Source organism: Rhineura floridana, chromosome 10 (assembly GCF_030035675.1).
Source record: "Rhineura floridana isolate rRhiFlo1 chromosome 10, rRhiFlo1.hap2, whole genome shotgun sequence".
Taxonomy (NCBI): domain Eukaryota; kingdom Metazoa; phylum Chordata; class Lepidosauria; order Squamata; family Rhineuridae; genus Rhineura; species Rhineura floridana.
Genome location: NC_084489.1, coordinates 88528995 through 88552846, shown reverse-complemented (window position 1 = coordinate 88552846; position 23852 = coordinate 88528995). Strand labels below are relative to the sequence as shown.

Here is a 23852-nt window from a genome sequence, read left to right as displayed (position 1 = left end):
ATATCAGTTTCCCACCAGAAATTTAATCCAAAGTAGTTATTAGTAAGACTTATCCATCAGCACCACACCCAGTTTTCTTGGAACATCCTAAAAGCAGCATGTTCTCAACAGCAGACATACTGCTTTTATAATCTCCCCTATGAGCTTGCCAGAGGGTGCAGCGTTATGACTTCAAAGAGCCCTGGGGCCTACTCCACCAAGGCAACTCAAGTTAATGTCATGTTTCATCTCAATCTTTGTGCTAATGTTGCCATTTCCCACCTCTGCACTGCTATTTAAAAATACTGTGGGGGCTGCTTCCACGCAAGGTGTTTACTCCAGAATAGCTACGTTGTTCACTTGTTGTTTTACAGGACATCTACACAGTGTTATAATCAAATGATTGTTTTCTTTAGTTTTCTTCATGGCTCTTCCAGTTTGTTTCAAGTTGCAGAAAATCTCTTGTTGGGGAGAAAGCTGCACTTCCAACAGAGTCTGTTCTCAGGTGGGATGCTGCCTAATGTGGACCAGGTAGATTGTGAAACTGGGTCATCTAAGCACTTTCCCCTTTAGGAGATGTGCATTTCACTTGTTTGTGGTATTCTCAAAGTTCTCCTCAGGCAGGCCAGATGACATTAAGCAGTGGGCCAGATCTAACCCAAGGGACCTTAAGCCCCTGAACTGCTGCATGGTCACACCATTCACTCTTGAGAAAGGTTTCTGGTCCTGACTAGGTTAAATTTCCAGAAAGTGATCAGCAGAGTTTAGAGTATGTTATTAGTGATTTAGGTCGCTCTAGAATTTCTCTAGCAAATTTCTCTGCTGTTGGAGAAAATATAGTGTTGGTCTTGTTTCTCAACACTGTTTCACTTGAACTTACAAGATCTGAACAGGATGGTTCATGACAGATGCTTTTGGAGGTCACTGATTCATAGGGTCGCCATAAGTCGTAGTCGACTTGAAGGCACATAACAACAACAACAACAACAGCAAGTGTTTCACTAAGTGCTTTCCCCAGCACCAGCCACACCCTGCTTCTGTGGGACCGGCTGGTGCTGGGGAAAGCTTACTTGTATTTTGCAATCACAGAAGCTGATCAGTAGTCCAGTTAAAGGTGTCGGACTTGCAAGCATAGAAGGAAAGAGAGAAAACCAACCCACAGCTTTGTTGGGGGTAGCCTGAGATGTTTCTGCCGCTCCAGGCGCCTGCACCACACTGCATTTTCACTGGAAGTTGTAATAGCTCTTTTTAAATAATGTTATTTGTTATTTAATTTTGTAAATTGTATTGTTTTATTGATGTATTCCTATATTGTGTTTTTCTTGTAAGCCGCCTTCAGGGCCTTTTGGCCATAAAATGTAAATTTACTGCCTTCAAGTCGATTCCCGACTTATGGCGACTCTATGAATAGGGTTTCATGAGGTTGAGAGGCAGTGACCGGCCCAAGGTCACCCAGTGAGTTTCACGGCTATGTGGGGATTCAAACCCTGGTCTCCCAGGTCATAGTCCAACACCTTAACTATAATCATCATCATCATCATGATAAGTCCTTAACTGAGCAACATAGAATATGAGCAGATAGCAACTTCCTGTGTTATTGCAGAAGTTGGCACGTCACCTCTATCTGGACATGCCTCTATCTGGACAAGCCATTAAGCATGTACTTAAAATTCTTATCACTTTAGAAAGAACAACACACACTCTTTTAAATCCCATCTGGAACCAGTTCGTACCCTCAGTGTCAGGTAGTAAAACATTTTCCATACCACTTTGGGAGAACTGTACTTTTGAAGGCTCCCCTATCTGCACATAGAAAAAAAATATCATGTCAGTAAGGAAGGTAGGTTGACCTCTGTTTACTAAAATGCTAGTTGTCTGTGGGGATTTTTTCTTCACAGATCATATAAGCACACAGTTTCCCCCACCTCTCAGCCAAAACACAGTCCAGGAAAAGCTTTATGAATCAATGGGGAACTGTGACCCTCCAAATGTTGCTGGAGCACTACTCCCATAAACCTTGCCTGTGCCAGCTGGCGCTGATGGAAGATGGGAACCCCAACAAGATACAGAGAATCACAGGCTCCTCACCCATGCTGTACTAACTGATTCCTCTGAATAAACTGGTCCTAAACCATTATTTGACCAACATCTTCCCCCGTATCAGGAAAAAGTGAAACACAGGGTTTAGATAAGAGTTGTTAGGCCATATGTTCCATTAGAAGCAAACCCACTAATGAATCTGAATCTATATTATCTATTTATTTATTTTGTTGCATTTATATACCGCCCATAGCAAGTAGCTCTCAGGGCGGTAAACATAATAGGATAAAATACATACATCATCATAATAAAATCACAAAACATATAAGACACAATGAAAACAAAATACAATTAAACAAAATATAAGATGATAAAAGGATTAGTATTACAAGATTAGAAAGATAAAAAGATTAAAATGATTAAAATGCCTGGGAGCATAAGAAGGTCTTTACCTGGCGCCGGAAAGATAATAATGTAGGCACCAGGCGTACCTCTTCGGGGAGGCTATTCCGCAACTCGTATTTATTATTTATTAGTGACAGAAAGGACAACAAAAGAAATCCACACCGCTAAATAGAGTTGTTTATTAAATACCAAGTGAAAACATGTAAATATAAGAAAATACATTTAATATTGATGTAAATCATGTAACTGTATGTACACAGAGCTCACAGTAGATGTTTTTAGACAGTATTATAAATGATATTACAAATTAACTGGACCATCCTTACTAAGAAATATTTCAAGGTTTTGAAAGGTCTATTTAAAATCAAAACAAAAAACAACTCTTGAATCTAACATTTCCTAACAGTTTTTACACTATTAGGATGATTCCACCAATCAACTGCAACAGATTAATACATAAGAAATCATGATTTCATTAGAATACAATATTTTACAGGTAGAATATTCTTAAGTCATACAAACATTTTCAGTACCTTCAAAGCTGTTGAATTAGTTTTGTCAAACAAGTTTTCCTAAACATTCTCATCAATGAACTAGATGCTACCAAGTTTTATAATTTATTTATCTTTTCCATATTTCAAGGTGTGGCTGCCCATTAAAGACAGGAACAATCAAAAGAAGAAACACACACACCCCAGCACTGCAGTGGAGAAGGAAAAATGCCAATTGCAGTACTGGGGTAGAACTTCTCTTCCCTGCTAGATATGTGTGTGCGCCTGCCTGCCGAGTGTGTTTGTGTATGGTCCACAAGGGTGTGTGTACACACTAGGGAGCACAGACCATGGCCGACACTGGCAGGCAGACATCGGTGGGGTGGCCAGCCGTCAACGTACTCCTCAGGCCAAAAAAAGGTTAGATTACCACTGCTTTAAGGAGTTGTCCTTCTTTCCTTTAGCAACCCAGTTTTGGACCTATTATTAATGCTGAGGAAAAATATCAAGATTCACATCGACCATCTCTCAACAAAATCCAAATAGTCATGCTCTACAAGGTGATAAGCATCCATAAGATTATAAAGCACATTCTGCTAATAATGACTGAACTTCAACTAAAAAAACCTAGGAAGTGACAGCTTTAGTACAGCAATAGATATGAATTGTTACATACAAATAATTTAAGTAGAATCAACAATGCTTCCTATTAGCCGCTGTGCTCAAAGTATACAGTAGTCCCCGGTCTCTTCTCCACTATACATTTAAAGAGCTTTAACTCCTAGGAATGGTTGTTTGTTGAGGGTGCTGAGAGTTAGAACACCAACCATTTTCTTGGTAAAACACTTCTGGATAATAGATGCATTTCCTCTATGCAGCACCTTTGTGTTCCCTAAGATCATATCCAAACCACCTATGTGTGAAAAACCATTTCCAAGCAGACATCACTAATGCTGAACTGGTATGCTGTTAGCAGTAAACAGTGTATTATCAGAAGCTATAGTAGAAAAGATGGAGAAATATGAAGGGTCACATAGATAAATTTTAGGAAAACAGCACTGGCTGGCTTTAAAAAAATATGTTACTGAGTTTTAATAAAATTTGTACATAAGAAAAGCAATCAGTTCTGGGACAACTGCGTTTCACCCAGATCTCTTATTGTTACATATATAAATTCTTTCTGAGTTTGCTATGATTTACACTTTGTTTCTGAATTAAAGGATGTTTGTTTTTTGTTCCTTATAGCCACATGAACTAGGGGAAAACAAGCAAAAAAGTGAAGTGAACATGTTTTGATTAAAAAACACCCTGGGGCTTTCCTTCTCACAAGCAAATGGCAATGGCTGGAGACTTTTGTGTAGCTGCTAACTTGCTTTTTAAATGCTTATCATGATAGAAATATGTGGTCTGCTGCAATAAAGCTCAAATGTGAACGTTTGGAAACATGCGGCAAGCCCAAACAATTACAGAATTTTGATGGATCCAACTGCAATTTCTGTGATGCTTCATGATCCTCTCCCCAACAAGAGGTTGCAGCATTTGGGGCTTTTTAGTTTAGAGAAAAGGCGGGTCAGAGGAGACATGATAGAAGTGTATAAAATTATGCATGGCATTGAGAAAGTGGATAGAGAAAAGTTCTTCTCCCTCTCTCATAATACTAGAACTCGTGGACATTCAAAGAAGCTGAATGTTGGAAGATTCAGGACAGACAAAAGGAAGTACTTCTTTACTCAGCGGATAGTTAAACTATGGAATTTGCTCCCACAAGATGCAGTGATGGCCACCAGCTTGGATGGCTTTAAAAGAAGATTAGACAAATTCATGGAGGACAGGGCTATCAATGGCTACTAGCCATGATGGCTGTGCTCTGCCAGCCTAGTCAGAGGCAGCATGCTTCTGAAAACCAGTTGCCAGAAGCCTCAGGAGGGGAGAGTGTTCTTGCACTCGGGTCCTGCTTGTGGGCTTCCCCCAGGCACCTGGTTGGCCACTGTGAGAACAGGATGCTGGACTAGATGGGCCACTGGCCTGATCCAGCAGGCTCTTCTTATGTTCTTATGTTCTTATGTGACTGTACATAAATCAGCTAAGTTGACATATTCAGATCAAATAAAAATCTAGGAAGGCTGGTTATACTTTAAGAAAACACCCATTTACTAATTAATACTGTTTAGCATTATTTAAAGAGGGGGCAGAATTACATGTTTAAAATTTTATACATCTCCTCTGTATTGCAACTATTACATTCTCAAGCAATACTTGCAAATTCAATCTATATCAATAAAAATATAACTTTAGGGTCTTTGATAAAAAGATTCAGTTTTCAGCTTCAAAACATACAGTTCATGCACCTTACAGTTTTGCTGCCATAGTCGATACACTCTGGTCCAATACATTCGCAGCAGGCATTGTGAAACCACCGGTATTTGGATGCACCCATAGATTCGCAAGAGCTCTTGCATTGATGCACTGACATACAGTCATCGAAGTAAACCACAGTACAAGTGGCTTCTAAACAAAGAGAGTGAGAAAGGCCTTTTAGTTTGCTGAGAGAAGGTTAAGCTGCCAACCATTCACACAATAGGACTCAGGTATTTGCCCTGTCTGGAAACTTCCAGGCAGGATACATCAGGACAAATACGACAATCAATTTTACAAATCAGCTAAAACCATTCATTCACAAGATTCTGTATACCAGGGACACTACATCTGTTCTGCATATCCCTACACTTTGGAAAAAATGCAACACTTGTCTGGACTTTAAAAACAACTTATAAATTATTCATTCCTCGTCTCTTTTTTTAAATGAACAAACCCAATTTTGTGAGCTCAGTCTTCCCAATGTGCAGCTGTTTACCTTTGTCACTGGTGTATGGGGCATGGACATTGTTGTTTGGAATGGAGACGTTCTGATGCTGCGGGTGGTTCACCGTTTCTAAAATAGAGACCAAGTTCTCATGATGTGACAGTTCTTCTGCAACAGGGAATGATACAATGTTCCAGTGCAGCTGAGTGTCGCCTTCTGTAAGTGCTTGGAAAAGGGATGGGATTGGCCCGTGCAATTCCTCGACGGTACTCTTGGAAGTAGGAGGTGTGTCACTGTAATTGCGAGGATTGCACATACCTGTAGATAACAAGAAAATAAAAAGTTGCTGGAGAAAATGCACCTATAAAAAGCAGCGTTTTTTTTTTTTTTAATTAAAAAGCAAAACATTCACTTTAAATGATGAGTGGGCAGGACTGGTTCCATTTGAAACTAAATAAGTTTGTCTTGCCTGTTTCACCTTCCAAACACTTATTTTGAGTGATGGACAGTTCCTCCAATGGAGGGATGTAGAAATTGGTGTCCCCAAGAACTGCCACCATCCCTGACCACTGGCTATGCTTTTTGGGGTTGATGCGAGTTGCAGTTCACCAATATCTGGAGGCCCAATTCCCTATACACCTGGAATAGGGACATTCACATGCACATTTTAACAGAGATTAAGACACTTTTAGTGGGGCTAAAGACATTTTCTTTCCAGCTCACTAAGTCCGTCCCTACTGCAAAGGGTCTGGTTCTTACGGTCATCTGTTTTTCCTACTGCATGCAACACGGATGGGGGTTGGAGAGAGTAACATGTACATATCCTGCTTATCTATGTACCCACCTGGAGCCCTTCCTCTAGATGCTTTTTAAACTAATGCTAGTAGCAAGCAATATCAAGAACACCCCCCACACACTTAGACTGGTGAAAAAGGTTAGGCACCTTCTATTCTGTTTCTGCTTTAAGTGTCCAGACACTGAAACCCTTTTGAAGCCTTGTGACACAAGATGAAATTAGTGGTTGAGGCGTTGGGCTACAACCTGGGAGACCAGGGTTCAAATCCCCACACAGCCATGAAGCTCACTGGGTGACCTTGGGCCAGTCACTGCCTCTCAGCCTCATGAAAACCCTATTCATAGGGTCCCCATAAGTCGGAATTGACTTGAAGGCAGTACATTACATTTTTACTTGGGAAAACATCAAATTTAATAGGCAAAATATGTCAAGAGAATATCTGGGCAAAGCTTATTTCATCATAATTCAAGAAGCTGATTGTTTAGCAAGGAGTTTGTTCTTTTGCCAGAATTACAAGAGCTACTTCCCTAGTCAGAGGAGTGAGTTACATATACATACATGTTTTCAGACATACTAGCCACTGCATCCATTTCATGACATAGCTAATATACTCCATGTCAGATGCATGAAAGTTCTACTGCAGGTATCACTTTCCTTATTTTATGAACTTTAAAGTTCAAGAAAATCTTAGTTCCCCAAAGGACAATAATAGCATGTAGATTATTTATTATTTGATTTATATCCTGCCCTTCCTCCCAGCAGGAGCCCATTACTTTCTCAAATAGAACATACACATATGTGCCTATTCTACATGATGTAGAAGCTGAGGTCTGGAGATTCGCTTTATTGTATTTGACGGCTAAACTACACAAATGATATCATAATCCATCTGTTCTGCAGATTACTCATCATCTAAGTAGTTATAAAGAAAGGTGCATCACAGAAACATCCCCTCACTGTGCCTGTCTTTGCCTTGCAGGGGTGTCTGGAGCTGGAAACGCTTTTCTTGAGACCACCCACGAAAGTAATGAAGAGAACCACTTAAGCAAGCCAATAAGCATCTTTCTAAATACATCTGTGTTTAAAGAAGTATGCATAACATCTTTCCCCCCAAGTTGGATAATGGGGGATCCAATAACCCAGTTTTATAGTGTGCCCCTCCCTGGTACATGAAGCTATGTTTTTAATAATTAATAAATCACTGCTGAGGTGCGCGCACAATGGTGAAGCCTAAGGAGGCTCTGCAAATGCAACTCTGGCTTTTGCCATTAGCTACGGATTGCCTGTGGTGTCACAAGTGGACATAGTGGCTGAGGGGAAAGAGGCAGTTACTGGGGGGAGGCAGGAAAGAGCCCCAGGAGGAAGTGGCTCAGGGGAAGTTGGGGCATGGCCAACTGGAAACACAGAAGGGAAATCTGGGTTGATCCCTCCTGTCTACTTGGGTTGCCAGCATTTTGCTCTCTCAAGGCTCCTGTTCCTGTTTCACCTGCATAGCTGTAAAAAAACAACTACTTTTTTGTCACTTAGAATTTCCCAACACCAATAAACTTGCAAGGGTCCCCTGGATATGAAAAGGTGACATGTGCCTGCTGGGTGTCTGCTTCAGAAACAATTGCTATGACCTCTTACAAGGCCATAGCAATGTAAGGGCTCTGCGTGTAAGCTATGGAGGCTTATTAGAATTTCCAAATATTTGTGCTTACTTAAAACTATACACACATTGAGCATACATTGCAATTCTGGCCCTTGTTTCTTTTCACACACGCCTCTGCTCCCAAACACAAGAGACGGTCATGGGGAGGGGGATATAGGCTTTCCTCAGCAACAATCCCCCCTCCTGTCCCACCTATTTACAACATCATCTTCTTTAACCCCATTATCTGAAACGCTTCCAAATGCCAATGTTAAATATTAAGCTTGTGGCCACTTTATAAAACACTGGGCCCTTCCTTATGCCCAGTTAGCCCCCTGGTCCCATCTACAGAGTGTCCACAAAATCCTACCCACCAAGCTCTCCGTCCTTCCCTGTCCCCCCATGGATTCAAAGTCTAAACAGCCCGTCTCTCCTTGCCAGTTGACCACATTGCCTGCTGAGGCTTCCCCTGTCTGTGCTGACCACAGGAGAAATGGGCTCTCAGTGGACACCACAGGAGAGATGGGCTCTCAATGGTCACTAGACACAGAGGAGGGGAGAGGAAAGCAGGGAGGGAGAGGGGACTTTGCATGTGTGTCTGTGTGGGGAAGGGGGGGAATGGAATAGCCATGGGGGGAGGAGGGGGAAACCATCAAGCAGCCATGCAAGATACAGACTGGCATGAGGGGAGGAGGATTGATTGATTTTAATATTTATACCCCGCCCTTCTTCCAAGGAACTCAGGGCGGCTTACAAATAAAAAACATAAACAGTTAAACAGCAAATATACAAATTAAAACATTTAAAACGAATCAGAAGAAAGTTAAAAATTTCAGTTTCAATTAAAAGCCCGTTTAAATAAAACAGTCTTCACCTGGGCACGAAAAGACAAAAGCGAGGGGGCCAGTCGAACCTCACTAGGGAGGGAATTCCACAATCTGGGGGCTGTCATCGAGAAAGCCCTATTCTGTGTCTTCGCAAGATGAACTTGCGGAAAAGATGGAATAGTGAGTAGAGTCTCACCGGATGATCTTAAAGTCTGGGCAGGTTCATAGAGGGAGATACGATCTAAGAGATAGCCTGGACCTAGGCCGTATAAGGCTTTATAGGTCAAAACCAGCACTTTGAATTGTGCCCGGAAACAAAGTGGCAGCCAGTGGAGCTGGTATAGCAAAGGAGTTGTATGTTCTTTGAACCCAGCTCCAGTTAACATTCTGGCTGCGGCTCTCTGTACCAATTTAAGTTTCCGAGCAGTTTTCAAGGGCAGCCCCACGTAGAGCGCGTTACAGTAATCTAATCGGGATGTAACTAAGGCATGTGTCACCGTAGTCAAATCTGACAAGTCAAGGAACGGGCGCAGCTGGCGGAGGAAGAGGAGAAGCACAGTCGTATGGGGAGAGGGGTGTGTGTGTGTGTGAATCTCCAGCTGCTGTGAGTGGAGGTATGGTGGGGACAGAAAACAGAGGTGCCATGAGTGAAGAGTCCATCTGTGTCAAAAGATGAAGTAGCCAAGTGGGGAGGGGGAGATACGCATTTCAGTGTCAGGAGAGAAGGAGGGTTCAAGAGTGTTTGGGTGCAGAGGCGGGCTGAGAAAGGGTGGCAGAGGAAGAGTGAACTGGGATTTTTTGCCTTTTGTGAAAGGGTTTTGTGTTGGAACTAGGGATGTGAAGGCCTGGAAAAAATCAGAAATATTCAGGAAAAAACTGGGTTTGTCCCACTTTTTTCTTAAGCCATTTGTGTTTCCCCCCCCGAAAAACTAGAAAAATTAAAAATAATGAAGGAAAAATGGATTATGGAATGTTTTATTTTAGCATGATGAATGAAATGTTTCATTGAATCTCCCCCCCCCTTTTCTCAGTTCTTTTTATGGGAATTGGTGCTTTATGTCTGCTTGACACTGTGGAGGACTAGCAGAGACATAAGTAATTTTCTTTGTTATTAATGTTGATGGTTTCTTCTTCTTTTAATTGTTTTTTGCCTGCTCCTCATAAACTGGCAAAACAAAAGAGGTTCCTTACAGTTCAGGTGTTCAAGAACTTGTAGCTCCATTTGTTACAAATTTTTTTTAAAAAAAATAAAAGTAAATTCAATTTGTAATAATTGTTTGAATAAAATGTACTTTTAATATACCAAATGTGATACTTTTATGCCAAACCAACTTGTACATGGTTACATTTTATGTTCCTGAAGTAACAAAGTGACTTTCGAACTGTAAAAAGTGCTACTATTGCATTTTTCCAATTTTTCTGAAAATTTCTGTTTTTTTCTGAAAAAAACTGCAAAAAACCCTAGTTTTTCTCCATGGCTTCAAAACTTCAGCAAATTTTACATCTCTAGTTGGAACCAAAGACTTGGTTCAAAGGAGTGGGTTTGTGTTTTGTGGGTCACACCCCCACAGCTGCCTTCTGCTGCACTGCGTTTTGTGATGGCCCCCTCAACACTCCCTCAAAATCCCAAACAAGCCCACAGGTCCCAAAAGGCTGTGGGACCCTGGTCTACACTGACTGGCAATAGCTTTGGAGGGTTTTGTGGGCAAGGGGAGGGGAGCCTTTCAAAGACCTATCTGGCGATGGCTAGGATTCAACTGGGACCTTCTGCATGCCAAACATGTGCTCTACAACTGAGCAAGGGCTGTTGCCCTTCATGCAGAGTATGAAATCTCTGAGCTCCTCTTAAAAAGCATAGGACAATGCAGTGCCTTAAGGTCATCATCACAGGATGGAAGAATATCCTGACTTCAAGTGTCTCACTGGCTGAGACAGGTTAATTTCAATGGAATCAACAGGAGGGAAGAGCGCTATTGCTCTCAGGTTCTGTTTGCGAGCTTCCCACAGACATCTGGTTGGCCATTATGGGAACAGGATGCCAGACTAGATAGGTCAGTGGCCTGATCTAGCAGCCAGGCTCTCCTTAGGTTATTAGCCTTTGCAGCTCTGGTTGTTGTGATATTATAGGAGGAGCTAGAGAGGGCTTTGAGACTTGGGTAAGTGGTGGCATCTGAGCAAGTCAGGGTCAAGGGTTTTCACATGCTGAACAAGGGATTCTGGCTCCAGTGAATCGAAGAACGCCTTATGCTCCTCCCCCCACAGCTTCAAGAACCCAGAACTTGCAGGGGTTCAGCCCCCCTTCCCTGGGTTTGGCTCCTTTGGAAGGAGGTTGCTGGAGGCTTGGTAGAATTTCCTAATATTTGTACTTACTAAAAAATACAAACCAAATGTACAGTTATAGGGAGGGGGGAAATAAACCAGATGCACAGTAATAAGGTGGGATATACTTGGTTCAGCAATACTACATGCGAGAAGGATCTTGGGATTGTTGTTGATCACAAGCTGAATATGAGCCAACTGTGATATGGCTGCAAAAAAGGCAAATGCTATCTTAGGGTGCATTAACAGGAGTATAGTTTTCAAATCACATGAAATGTTAGTTTCTCTCTATTTGGCACTGGTTAGGCCTCATCTTGAGTACTGCATCCAGTTCTAGACACCACACTTTCAGCAGGATGCAGACACACTGGAACAGGTTCAGAGGAGGGCAACGAGGATGATCAGGGGACTGGAAATAAAGCCCCATGAGGAGAGACTGAAAGAACTGGGCATGTTTAGCCTTCAGAAGAGAAGACTGAGGAAAAATATAATTGCACTCTTCAAGTACTTGAAAGGTTGTCAGACAGAGGAGGGTCAGGATCTCTTCTCAATCATCCCAGCGTGCAGGACACGGAATAATGGGCTGAAGCTGCAGGAAACCAGATTTCGACTGAACATCAGGAAAAACATCCTAACTGTTAGAGCGGTATGACAATGGAACCAATGACCTAGGGAGGTGGTGGGCTCTCCAACACTGGAGGCATTCAAGAGGCAGCTGGACAGCCACCTATTGGGTATGCTTTAAGTTGGATTCCTGTATTTAGCAGGGGATTGGATTTGATGGCCTTATAGACCCCTGCCAACTCGACTGTTCTATGATTCTATGATAGGATGGTTGAACAACAGTTCTTTTACACAACAGGGTTGCCTCCTCCCTTCTAAGGAGTTAGTCATTCTTAATGTGGGAAGGAACTCGGTTGTTCACCTATATTTTGTGGTTCCTCATTAGAGACATTACTGGAAGAATAGTGTATGATTCAACTGATGGGGAAACAGCAACCACATTGCTCCTCTGACATATGAACTGGCCCAGAGACACTGAAGTGCAGAGCCGTCTCTTCTTCCCAAAGGCCCTCCTCCGAGTCCCGACCCACAGAGAGGCTCGGAGGGTTGTAACAAGATCCAGGGCCTTTTCAGTAGTGGCCCCCGAATTATGGAACAGTCTCCCCGATGAGGTACGCCTGGCGCCTACACTTTTATCTTTTCGGCGCCAGGTTAAAACCTTTTTATTCTCCCAGGCATTTTAACTTAATTTATTTTTTAGCTTTCAATTTATACCAGGCTGTTTTACTGTTTAATATGTATGCTTTTTACTGACCTTTGTAATTTTATTGTATTTTACTCTATGTTGTGCACCGCCCTGAGAGCCTTTTGGCTGTGGGCGGTATAGAAATCGAAATAAATAATAATAAATAATAATCTAGCTCAAAGTTAGATCCACCTTTTTCCTCAGTGTGCCACCATAAGGAACATTTTAACAGTGCATTGTAATGCAGATAAGGATGGCTTCTTTCATTTATGGTGGAAATGTTGTAAAGCAAAGAGGTACTGGCAAATGGTAACTGCTGTATTCACTGAAATCTTCAAATATGAAGTCCAATTAGACCCCCTTTTGTGCCTACTGAATTATGTAAAAATGTACCTAAGACCAGAACATTAAAAAATCAGGCATTATATATCATTACCATGGCTAGGATTCTGTATGCAAAATCATGAAAAAGGAGTTGGAATTAGACTCAGATTTGGTCTAATTGTGCTGTTAAAATACAAATTAAATTAAATGCAAATTTAATCATACAAAAATGTCATGAGTCCTGTGGAACAGAGTGATGGACGAAGAGGAGCCAGAATGGGACTTGGGGGAGGGCCCGAGTGACTTGCATTTAGAGGGGGCTGAGGCTGAAGGCTTCAGTGCCACTGTCAGCGACAGTTCCACCCTTGTAGCTCCAATTACAGCTGATGAGGTGGTGTCCGATCAGGAGGCTTTCTTCACCTTCCCTTCACCCACTTCCTCGCATGCCCTGCTGTCACTGTTACAGCTGAAATGTCTCTGCCGCTCTCGCCTCAGACACATAGTCTACTGTGCCGGCAGGCTCCAAGGGTTGCCACTGAGAAGGAGCGCACTCCTGTCCATGACACCTCTCTCATGCAAGTAGAAGGAGCCCGCCCACACTTACTTAAGGATTGTAAGAGGGTGTGTCTAATTGCTGTGATGTCTTAGCTTTGTGTAGTTGCGCCTAGCTATGCACTGTAGAGATGCTGAATCCTGTGTAACCTGTAAGTGAATTCATGAAGCACTCTGAAATGGCATTCTCCACAAATCTCTTTTAAAAAAGCACACCTCTGCATCTGAGTCTGACTTCAGTGGGTTTGGGCAAGAGAGAAAAGTATGTATAAAATTACTAAAATACAGTAATATATGATCTTATATGTCCAGAATGATGGCTAGGCATCAAACTGATGTGACAAAGAACAGATTTGTACTACAGATAAAATGCATTTCAGCCCTCAATAAGTCTTCCTCAGTGGTCAAGAAATTTGTAGCATGCAGTTTGTCACCAAAGATTATTTGTCACCAAAATAATTGGAAACCTAATAAGCTAGGTCTTGTAAGAAAATTACGGGAACAACTACATATTATTAAATTAACAGCTATGTTAAAGGAATAAGACAATTTTAGAGAAGCTATTGGTAAATGGTGTCTCATAACTCAGTAAAGAGAAAACTTGACAATTTCTGGGCAAGATGTAGATTTTTATGTTTACAGATTGACCATATTTATAAATTGAATGTTTAAGTAATCATTTGTCATGAAAGGTTTAAATTAATAGTGATGGCTAAGAGGCTTATGCACTTTGAAATATATTTATATAATCCATCCTAAGGTTCTTAGTACTCAATACATGCTAAATCTAATATTTCATTATTAAATGTATTGCAAATTATTGCAAAATGAAATAATTTTTTTCTATTTTAAAAAAGCAACAGTTCAAGTCTACCAAGCCAAAATAAATAAGATGAAACAAGAGCTGACCTAGCAGATTACAGCAAGACTGAGCTCAGATGTAGACTAACACTATCACACAGTGGTGTAGCTATAAAATTCATGCATGGAGGGAGGAAACTTTCACCCCTATAACTACTTCAGATGGGAAACATTTGTGTCTCCAAGACAAGGGATTGATTTAAGCTCCGTGCAGCCTCCCTTCATCCCTGATGCAACTGCTGGAGGCAGGGAACACAGCCAAGAGAATCAAGAAGTATTCACTGCTGTGAACCAACACTATTAAGTTCCCATCCTTGCTCTGGCTTGAACCTTATTGCTGTGGGAATGTTCCCCATCAGATCAGCACAAAGGAAGTGCATATGCGCCAGCCAGTACCAGCCGCCGATTAACTACAGGACAAAGTGCAAGGTGCTGGTACTGCCATACAAAGCTCTATGCAGCTTGGGACCGGGATATCTAAAAGATCATCTCACCCCCTACGTACCCAACAGATCACTGCATTCTGCAGGAGAGGGTACCCTGCAGATACCATCCTATCAGGAGGCCCATTCCACACAACATCACAATTGGGCTTTAGTGTGGCCGCAACTACCCTTTGGAACTCACCCCCACTGCATATCAGACAGGTCCCTTCCCTATTGTATTTTGGCGCCTGCTGAAAAAGTTCCTCTTTCAACAAGCTTTCTCAAATCTTTATCCCAGTTTATTTATTTATTACATTTATATCCCGCCCTTCCTCTGAATTGATTTTATGTATGTGCTGTTGTTTTAAATTTATATTTATTGTTTTAAAATTGTTTATATATATGCAATTGTTTTAATTATTTTTATATATATGTACTTGCTTTTTATATGTTACTATATTGTAAATCACTTAAGGATGCCTCATGGGAAGCGATTCACAAATGAAATAAATCATCATCATTGTCATGAAACAACTAAAAGTTAGTGGAACATACTACAAAAGCAGCGGGCACTTCAAACTAAAAACCATGTATATCAAACAACCAATAGCACCACACTTTTTTTCTGAACTCCAGAGTGCCTAGTCAAACCAAGATATCCTCATATCAGTGATGAGATAAAGCCTCAGAAATTACCAAGCAGCTGTCATTTTCTTCAGCCTACACTATGTTTTCTCAGTCCCTACTAACGTTCCTGTTCTCCTTTAGAGGATAAGACACCATATATTGTGAAGGGAAGCAGTGTGACTGCCCCAAATTTTTTGTAGGTGCCAACAGTATTGAAAATGGGATTGTGTGTGACCACCCTGACAGCATCATGAGCACAAATTATGAATGCACAATAAAAAGGATGTCTGGAAGGGGCCCCAGAGAAGAGGAACTGCAGTCCTAAAAGCCCTTCTCCTGGTGGTCATAAGATAGACCTCAGGAGTATATAGAACTAGCAAACGTGCCTCTCCTACAGACAGCAGTGATTAACATTAAGGTACCATGATCCCAAATTGTATAGGGCTTTGTGTACTAAAAACAACTTGGCCCAGTAGCATACTGACAACCAGTGCAAATGCTCTAGTAAAGGTGTAATATGCTGTCAGTAGGCTGCTCCCGTCAGTAGCATAAACACTGCATTCTGCAAAGCTGCAGCTTCCAGACCAACCCTAAGGACAGCCCTGTACGAAATGCATTGCAGTAATCCAGTCTTGAGAGTACCAGTACTGTGGCTAAGCTATCCAGGCTCAAGAACAGCTGTAGCTGTCACATCATAGAATAGTAGAGTTGGAAGGGGCCTATAAGGCCATCAAGTCCAACCCCCTGCTCGATGCATCAGCCGAAGTTGGTAAGTAATACTCCTAGCCACTGAAGCCACTTGGGCGTCCAGTGACAAAGACGGGTCCAGGAGTAACCCTAGACTCCACACCAGCTCCTTCAGAGGGAGTGCAACCCTCTGACGCGGGGAAGCTGCTTTATACCGAGTCAGACCATTGGTCCATCTAGCTTAGCAGGTTAGTATCTGCTCGGCAGCAGCCCGGCAGGGTTCTTCTCAGCCCCACCTGGAGACGCCAGGGGGTGGACCTGGGACCTTCTGCATGGAAAGCAGATGCTCTACCACTGACCTACAGCTCTTCTAGGACCTGTATCTTAAGACACAGGAAACACTCATCCAAATGGCCTCCATCTTGCCAGGATTCAAACTCAGTTTATTGGCCTTCATTCAGCCCACCACCGAATCAGGCAGTGATCCTGATTCAGATGTTATGAAGAAATACAGCTGGAGGTCATCTGACTTTAAAACTCTTAATGAATGCTCCCTATGGCTTCATATAAATATTAAAAAGTTAAGGAGAGAGTAGTGCCTTGCAGCACCCCACAGCACATGTGCCAGAGAGCTGAGAGTTGCACTCCTCCGCAACATTTCTCTTCAGAACCAGCACTGTAGGTAGGAGCAACACAACTGAAGAACAGGGCCCCCAATATCCATCCAACAAAGCTGGTACAGGAGAATACCACCATCGATTGTATCAAAAGATCAAACAGAAAGAGCACAGTCCCAGTCCCTTTCTTGATAACCAAGGCCAATTCAATCCCAGCATGAACCGAGAATGAAACAGGTCCAGATTATCAGTTTCCTCCAAAAGTATCTGCAGTTGCTTGGCCCACGGCCCTCAGACATCTTCCCTCCAAAGGGGGTGTTTGCAAACAGATCATAGTTGCCATAAACGATTGGGTCCTGAGTATGTTCTCTATGTATTGACATACTGAGCTCTTAAAAGCCACATATCTAAAATAGTGAACATGACAATCTGAAGCATCCAAGAGAGCATTAGGTGATAAAGAATGAGTAAACTTACCAACACAGTCACAGCACTCATCCCAAAGTGTGCCTAAGCACAGCATGCATTCCTTACAACATGAACAGTTTCCTTCAACAGGGCGGCATTGACACAGCTCCTGGAAACACACCACAGCAATTAGATAAAATATCACTGGAGACAAAGAATTTTTTTTCACTACTACAGTTAAGAGCATACATAGGAACATAGGAAGGTGCTTTATATTGAGTCAGGCCAATGTTCTATGCCAGCTTTATGCATAAGTAAGCAAGCTACAGTTGTTGGGCCTCAGATTATGAGGAGCCTCTAAATACTAACAATTTACTAAAAATAAAAAAAAATAAAAAGTGGGCAGAGCACATACAGGCCATGATCTTTTGCCTCTTTCATTTAGTAAGTGCTAACTGCGTGCATAACTGCTCTTGTGTTGTGGTACATTCAAAGTTTTCAAAATTGTTAAATAAGAACTCATAAGCTATTTTCATTTGAACGTATTTCATATGTAAATAAGCTCACTGCAAGATAGATGTTTTAGTTAAATTTTTAGTTGCATGCTCCCCTCTATACCAGTATATATGCAAATATAAACCTTTATAATTTTCTATTTTTATTTTTCTTTCTTTTCCATCCCCCCTCCCCGGCGTCCCTGCTCTTCAATATAGGAGGCCGGGCCTGGCAACCAAGAGATCTTCTGTATCTTTAAAAGTTGTGCAGGGGAAAGGGAGAATTCCACCTTGTGGTTTTTCCCATTACAGTGTTGCAAGAACACCTGCACTTGGCTGACTTTCTCTTCTCCTAAAGATACAGGCTCAGTCTCAGGCCCTGAACCTGACAACCCTAGCCATCAGTGGCTTGAGCATGTCAGTGCTTTCTCTCACCACCCTCCATTTTTATTTTTTTCTTCCAACTATTTTATTTATTTATTTATTGAATTTATAGCCTGTCCTTCCTCCCAGAAGGAGCCCAGGGTGGCAGACAAAAACATGAAAAACCACTCTAACACATCTTAAAAACAAAAGAGTTTAAAACATATTAAAATAAAACATCTTTTAAAACATTAAAACAGTGTATCTTTAAAAACATATTTTAAAAAACTTTAAAAACATCTAAAAAAATTATTCTAACACAGAACAGACTGGGATAAGGTCTCTACTTAAAAGGCTTGTTGAAAGAGGAAGGTCTAGCATCCTAACATTCCATGGCTATGCACCTACCATACATTTAAAGCACATGGCTTTCACCAAAGAATCCTGAGAATGGTAGTTTGCTGAGGGTGCTAGAAATTGTAGCTTGAAGACAGGTAAACTACAGTTCTGAGGATTCTTTGAGGGAAGCCATATGCTTTAAGTGTATGGTGTGGATGTGACCTACCTATGTTTGGGCAGCAGCACATCCACTTGCCCCCAAACCAAAGGTAGCAGCAAAGACAGACGTTCCCATCTTTAGCATTCAAGGTAAACTTAGAAGTTCCACGAGACAGCTATTGACAGACTCAACTTCCACTAACTTTTTGTCAATCCTGGAAGCTCAGAGGCCCTTAACAGGCCACTGGTGGGGGGGGGGAGGGAGCAAATTTTTATTTTAATTTATAAACTTCTCAATTTCTGTATACCTGGGAAGTTTCATCACCACCATGAAAATATGTAGAAACCTCTATCATTTTTTGGGTAACCCATTTCACTTCCATACCAGTGGGCCTTCAACAATCCGAGTTCACTATTAAATGGAATGATATTTATTCCAATCCCTATGTTACATTTCATGAAGGCTAGAATGGATAAGTTTAGGGACCCTTCAGACTGGTGTTTTACTGTGGGTGCATTCTGCAACATGTTGTTGACACAACAATAGCACATTAGTGGTGGATTTATTCTGCTTCATTAGCTGTTCTGCGATGCTTCCCCAATGCTGTCTGGACGGGCTATAGCACAACAAAGTGGGCCAAATGTGGTATAAAAGTTATGGGATTTCAGAAGGAAATCAGTATATGAACTGTTTGGAAATGAACAGTGTGAGCACCCCAAAACCTTTGCAATATTGAAAATGGGATCCTGTACAGCTGCCCCGACAGTATCATGAGCACAAATAATAAGGAATTCACAATAAAAAGGACATCTGGAGGGACCCTTAGAAATAAACAATGTAATCTGCCTATTTTTTAAATGCACAGTTCATTCACTTTTTCAGAGCAGCAAAATGACTCATCCATTCTGGGCATTTCTACAGGATAGAAAATTGTTAAAAAAACAAAGAGACGTTGGGGAAAGCTAAATAAAAGCTGTTTTTTCATAGCACAGTGGGGAGGAGAGCGTGGCTGGGAGTCCAGAGTCTGCAAGTTCAAATCCCCGTTCTTGTCTCCTGGGTGTCAAGGGCCAGCTAAAGATCACCCCACAGTGAGTGGCTCAGGGGTTACGTGCCCTGCCACTTGTGGGCAAGCTCCATAGTCCCAAGGAGCCCAGTTGCCCCCCAACTAGCAGTTGCGGACAAGGAAGGGGCTGGCTTATGCAGCTGTGGCCAGCTGAGCAGGCTGTGGCCAGCTGGGGAGGACTAGCCTCAGAGGGAGGCCATGGGAAACCCCCTCTGGATACCGCCTACCATGAAAACCCTATTCGTAGGGTCGCCATAAATTGGGATCGATTTGAAGGCAATCCATTTCCATTATAGGAAGAATGGGGGGGGATGATGTACATTATACATAAGCAAGATCAACTTGAACAACTCCACAAATGAGCAGAGAAAACAGGTCTTCTCTGAATACCAAGCTTCTCAGATATTGTTGGTCTAGAACATCTGTCATTCTTGATCACTGGCCATCCTGGCTGAGGCTGATGGAAGCTGGAGTCCAACAACATCTAGACACCATTGTGCTGCTTTCCTATGTCCAATATTACCCAGCTACCATCTTCATCACTCATTACATGGGACAAAGTCCCTTTGAATTCAATAAGATTTCTGAATAAACACGGATAGGATCTCACTGGGTGTTAGAACAAATTAAACCAGAACTGTCACTAGAAGCTAAAATGACGAAACTGAGTTTATCATACTTTGGACACATCATGAGAAGACATGATTCCCTAGAAAAGACCATATTGCTGGGAGAAGGGAGTAGAAAGAGAGGAAGGCCAAACAAGAGATGGATTGGTTCCATAAAGGAAGCCACAGACCTGAACTTACAAGATCTGAACAGGGTGGTTTATGACAGATGCTCTTGGAGGTCACTGATTCATAGGGTTGCCATAAGTCGTAGTCGACTTGAAGGCACATAACAACAACAGGATCTCATTGCATATGGCTCATAAAGCTCTCGACATTGTACCTTCTAAATGTTTTGCCAACTAAGATACCAAGAACAGCCACACATACAACTAAGAGACTGTCTACATAAGAGGAGTTGTTCTGAACTGTATGTTCGCAATGTACCTTGCAGACAACATAAATCAACTTTTAAAATTCCACTACTATTTGGAAGCACAGTAACTTGTGCTATGCAAAACATGTCACATACTATGTAATAAAATTCTCACCAATGGAGACATTATTAATATAGGTGTTTAAAATAAAGTAGGCTATATTTTATAGCTCTTGTTTTCCTGTTTGTAACACACACAAACTACCCATGGGTTAACATGCAGTTTGCCAAGAACTTAATGAAAGTCAAAGCTCTTAGGAAAGAAAAAATGACTAACAGGGTATTTAAAAGATTCATCCAGCGACACAGTACAAATTAAGCGTGTCTCAAGACAAGAAATTGTTGATCTCATTCACATCTGTTACAGAGCTGATAAAATAAATATTTATGCAGACCACCCTTCTGCATTCTGTTAAAAGGCAGCATAATGCATCCAATCCTTTTTATTTACTCCACTGAGAAAGAAAAAAAATTAAAGCAATACATCTTGCTTAATCTTCTCCCTCTTCCCCCCTCCAGTTCAGAGCCTTACTATCTTTATAGTATAAGCTTCAATCTGCAAAAAGCTAGTCATGTTTGTTCCATTGAAATCAATGGGGAAAATCAGATATAACCGTAAGTTCCAATGGGAGCTAAGTGTGACTACTTTCGGGGCCATTAAATCTACCTAGCAATACTTAAGTGTTTCACATGCAGCATTCCTCTATGCATCAAGTTTTGAAAGTAGATTAGCATGGCTATTTACACACTGTATTTTACATATGAGGAGAGACGTTACTAATCTTATTTTTCCCTAGCACAAATATATAAAGAATCAGAGCCAGAAACATGGATTCAGCAGAATAACTGGCATCTTAACAAAGGTTTTTGCAGTTTAAATGCTACGTAAAACCTCAACTTCTCTTTACAGATTATCTTGGTATCTCTGAATTAGCCAATTATCATCTCAGAAACCTTAGCACTTGGCTATAATCTTTTGGCTATCATATATATATATATAAAGACCACTTATATAATTATATACCTTTATATAACTTTTGTGGCATTAGCAAGTTATTGCCATTTTTGCATAGTATGATTAATATTGCTACAGTTAAAAATATATGTTGAAAATAGGTTGATGAGTGTAGCCTTTAAGTAGCAATTCTTGAGCTGGTCCTTCTTGTGGGCCACCCTTCTCAGAGCTTGCTTTGAGCTGATTGTCCTCCAAATTGTTACCTTGGGGTTCTTATTCTGAGATTACCCTTCTCTCTACAAACAACATTCCATGGTGTTTAACCATACTCTCAGTGGTGGCTGGTCCATTATGGCATACAGAGCACTGTTCCACCAACCTCAGCCTGCGTGTCATTGGCTCAGGTTCCACTAACTGTTGGACTCCCTGCCTTCCGCCCTACAATCCCAATGGGCATTAGCCACCACTGCACACACTCCTGTTGACTATCTTGGTTAGCCATTGCTCTCCAGGGACTATGTATTCCAACACCCACAGTTATTAACATTTATCTTTACAAGCAACCTCATTTCTCTCACTTGCAGCGGTAAAAGAATTCCTAATAACCCCCATGTGCCTGGGCAAATGGATTAATTTTAGCTGGTATCAAAATGGCGAAAGCATCTGTGCCAGTCAAGGACATTCCACAGGTGGAAAGGGCATGGCCGTGAAAAAGGCCCTGTCCTGTGTCACCACATAATGCAGTTCTCCTGTTGGTGGGATGATAATGGTCAGATCTCAGAGCAGGCAGGCTGATACAAGGAGAGGCACTGATTTACATATCTGGGTCCCAACTCGACACCAACTTTGAATTCTGTCTAGAGGGAGCCAATGGCAACTTTTCAGAATTGGTGCTATATGACTCTAGCTGCACCAGTTTACATTTCGGCAGCCACATTCTGTACTAATTGTATATTCCAAACAGTCTTATAGGGCAGTCCCACACAGAGTGCATTACAGTGGGGCAACCAGAAAGTGACCAGAGCATTGTACCCAACCTATCCTAGTTCAGGAATGGACATAACTGGTGAAACAGCAATAGCTGTGCAAAGGCATTCCACTGAAGCCAGATGGGCCTGAGGTGATAGCACTGGACTGAGGATAAACCCGAGACTACGCACCTACTCCTTCATGGGAAGTGCAAGCTCATCTAGAACATATGAAGTGGCCTTACACTGAGTCAGACCATGGATCCATTTAGCACAGTATTGTCTACACTGACTGGCAATGACTCTCCAAGGTTTCAGAGAAGGAGTCCCTCCTAGCCCTATCTGGAGATGCCAAGGACTGAATTTAGGATTTTCTGCATGCAGAACGGTTGCTGTACCACTGAACTACAATCTGTCTAGCCAACTCCTGGAATCAGGAACAACCCACAAGATATCCATCTTGTTAGAATTCAGTCTCATATATAAATAATTCTTCTACCGTTTATGTACATAGTTAGCCCTTGGATGCTAGAAAGCCAAGTCAAGAGCCCCAATCATGCAAAAGGTTGATAAACTTATTTTCACCTCATCCATACTTTGAAAACAAACTTGTTGTGATTCAGGAGTCATCATCCCAGGAAAATTATGTTAATTAGTGCTTTACTTCTATTGCCTATTCTCTCTTACTTTGGAAAATGCCTATTATTAGCTAAAATATTTAGGGTGAGATTCAAAAATATGAGGGGAGAGGGTATGAAAGCATGAACTGAACGATAATATAACATGCCCATATCTGCCACAGCTCTCCAAGAGCCAAATTAGAAACCGCAGCAGATCTACATGTTTAAGTCTGGATCTGTTCCAATCATCAGCATACACACCATACATTTAAAGCATATTCTCTGCCCCCCCCGGCAAAGAAACCTGGGAACAGTAGTTTGTTAAAGGTGCTACAAATTATATGTGAGGGGTAAATATTGTGTGTACGCAGCCACAGGAAATGGGGTGGTGTCCATAAACAGAAAAAGGGCTATGCAAGTAAAGAACAAGAAACTCTTCTCCTGCTGCCCATCTCCCTGCAGTCTGCTCCTTGAGGTGTTTTTTTCCACAACCAGAAATTAATCCAGCTGGCAGAAAAATCTCCTTGGGGGACAGGAATGTGGGAAAGCAAGCCATGGGTGGGGCAAGGATTGAGCACCTGCCCCTCTTGTACTTTTGTCACCCCGTTTTTTTACATGAATTAGGGCAGATCAATCAAGGGTTAAACACACAGATTTATTGCGTGACACTGCCTGCCTCAGATCCTCAGTCTCTTCCAGCAGTGTCCTGTAGATGTTTAAAAAGCAAAGCAGCACCTCAGTTCCCAGGCAAGCCTGAAGGATACTGTGGTTAATGGTATTGAAGCAGTTGAAAAAGTCCAATG

At 41.7% G+C, this 23852-nt stretch overlaps 1 protein-coding gene across 4 annotated transcripts in view; it reads right to left on the bottom strand.

The window, feature by feature from the left end:
• Nucleotides 1–2357: 2357 nt before the first annotated feature.
• Nucleotides 2358–23852, bottom strand: part of TWSG1 (twisted gastrulation BMP signaling modulator 1) — a 60472-nt gene continuing 38977 nt past the window's right edge. For all 4 annotated transcript variants that reach the window (XM_061587589.1, XM_061587588.1, XM_061587587.1 and 1 more), the window contains exons 3-5: nt 17113–17212; nt 5770–6036; nt 2358–5423 (exon numbers count right to left, since the gene is read on the bottom strand). In XM_061587589.1, coding sequence (XP_061443573.1) covers nt 5242–5423; nt 5770–6036; nt 17113–17212 — 549 coding nt within the window. In that variant the 3' untranslated portion in view covers nt 2358–5241. The remainder of the gene's footprint in view (nt 5424–5769; nt 6037–17112; nt 17213–23852) is intronic.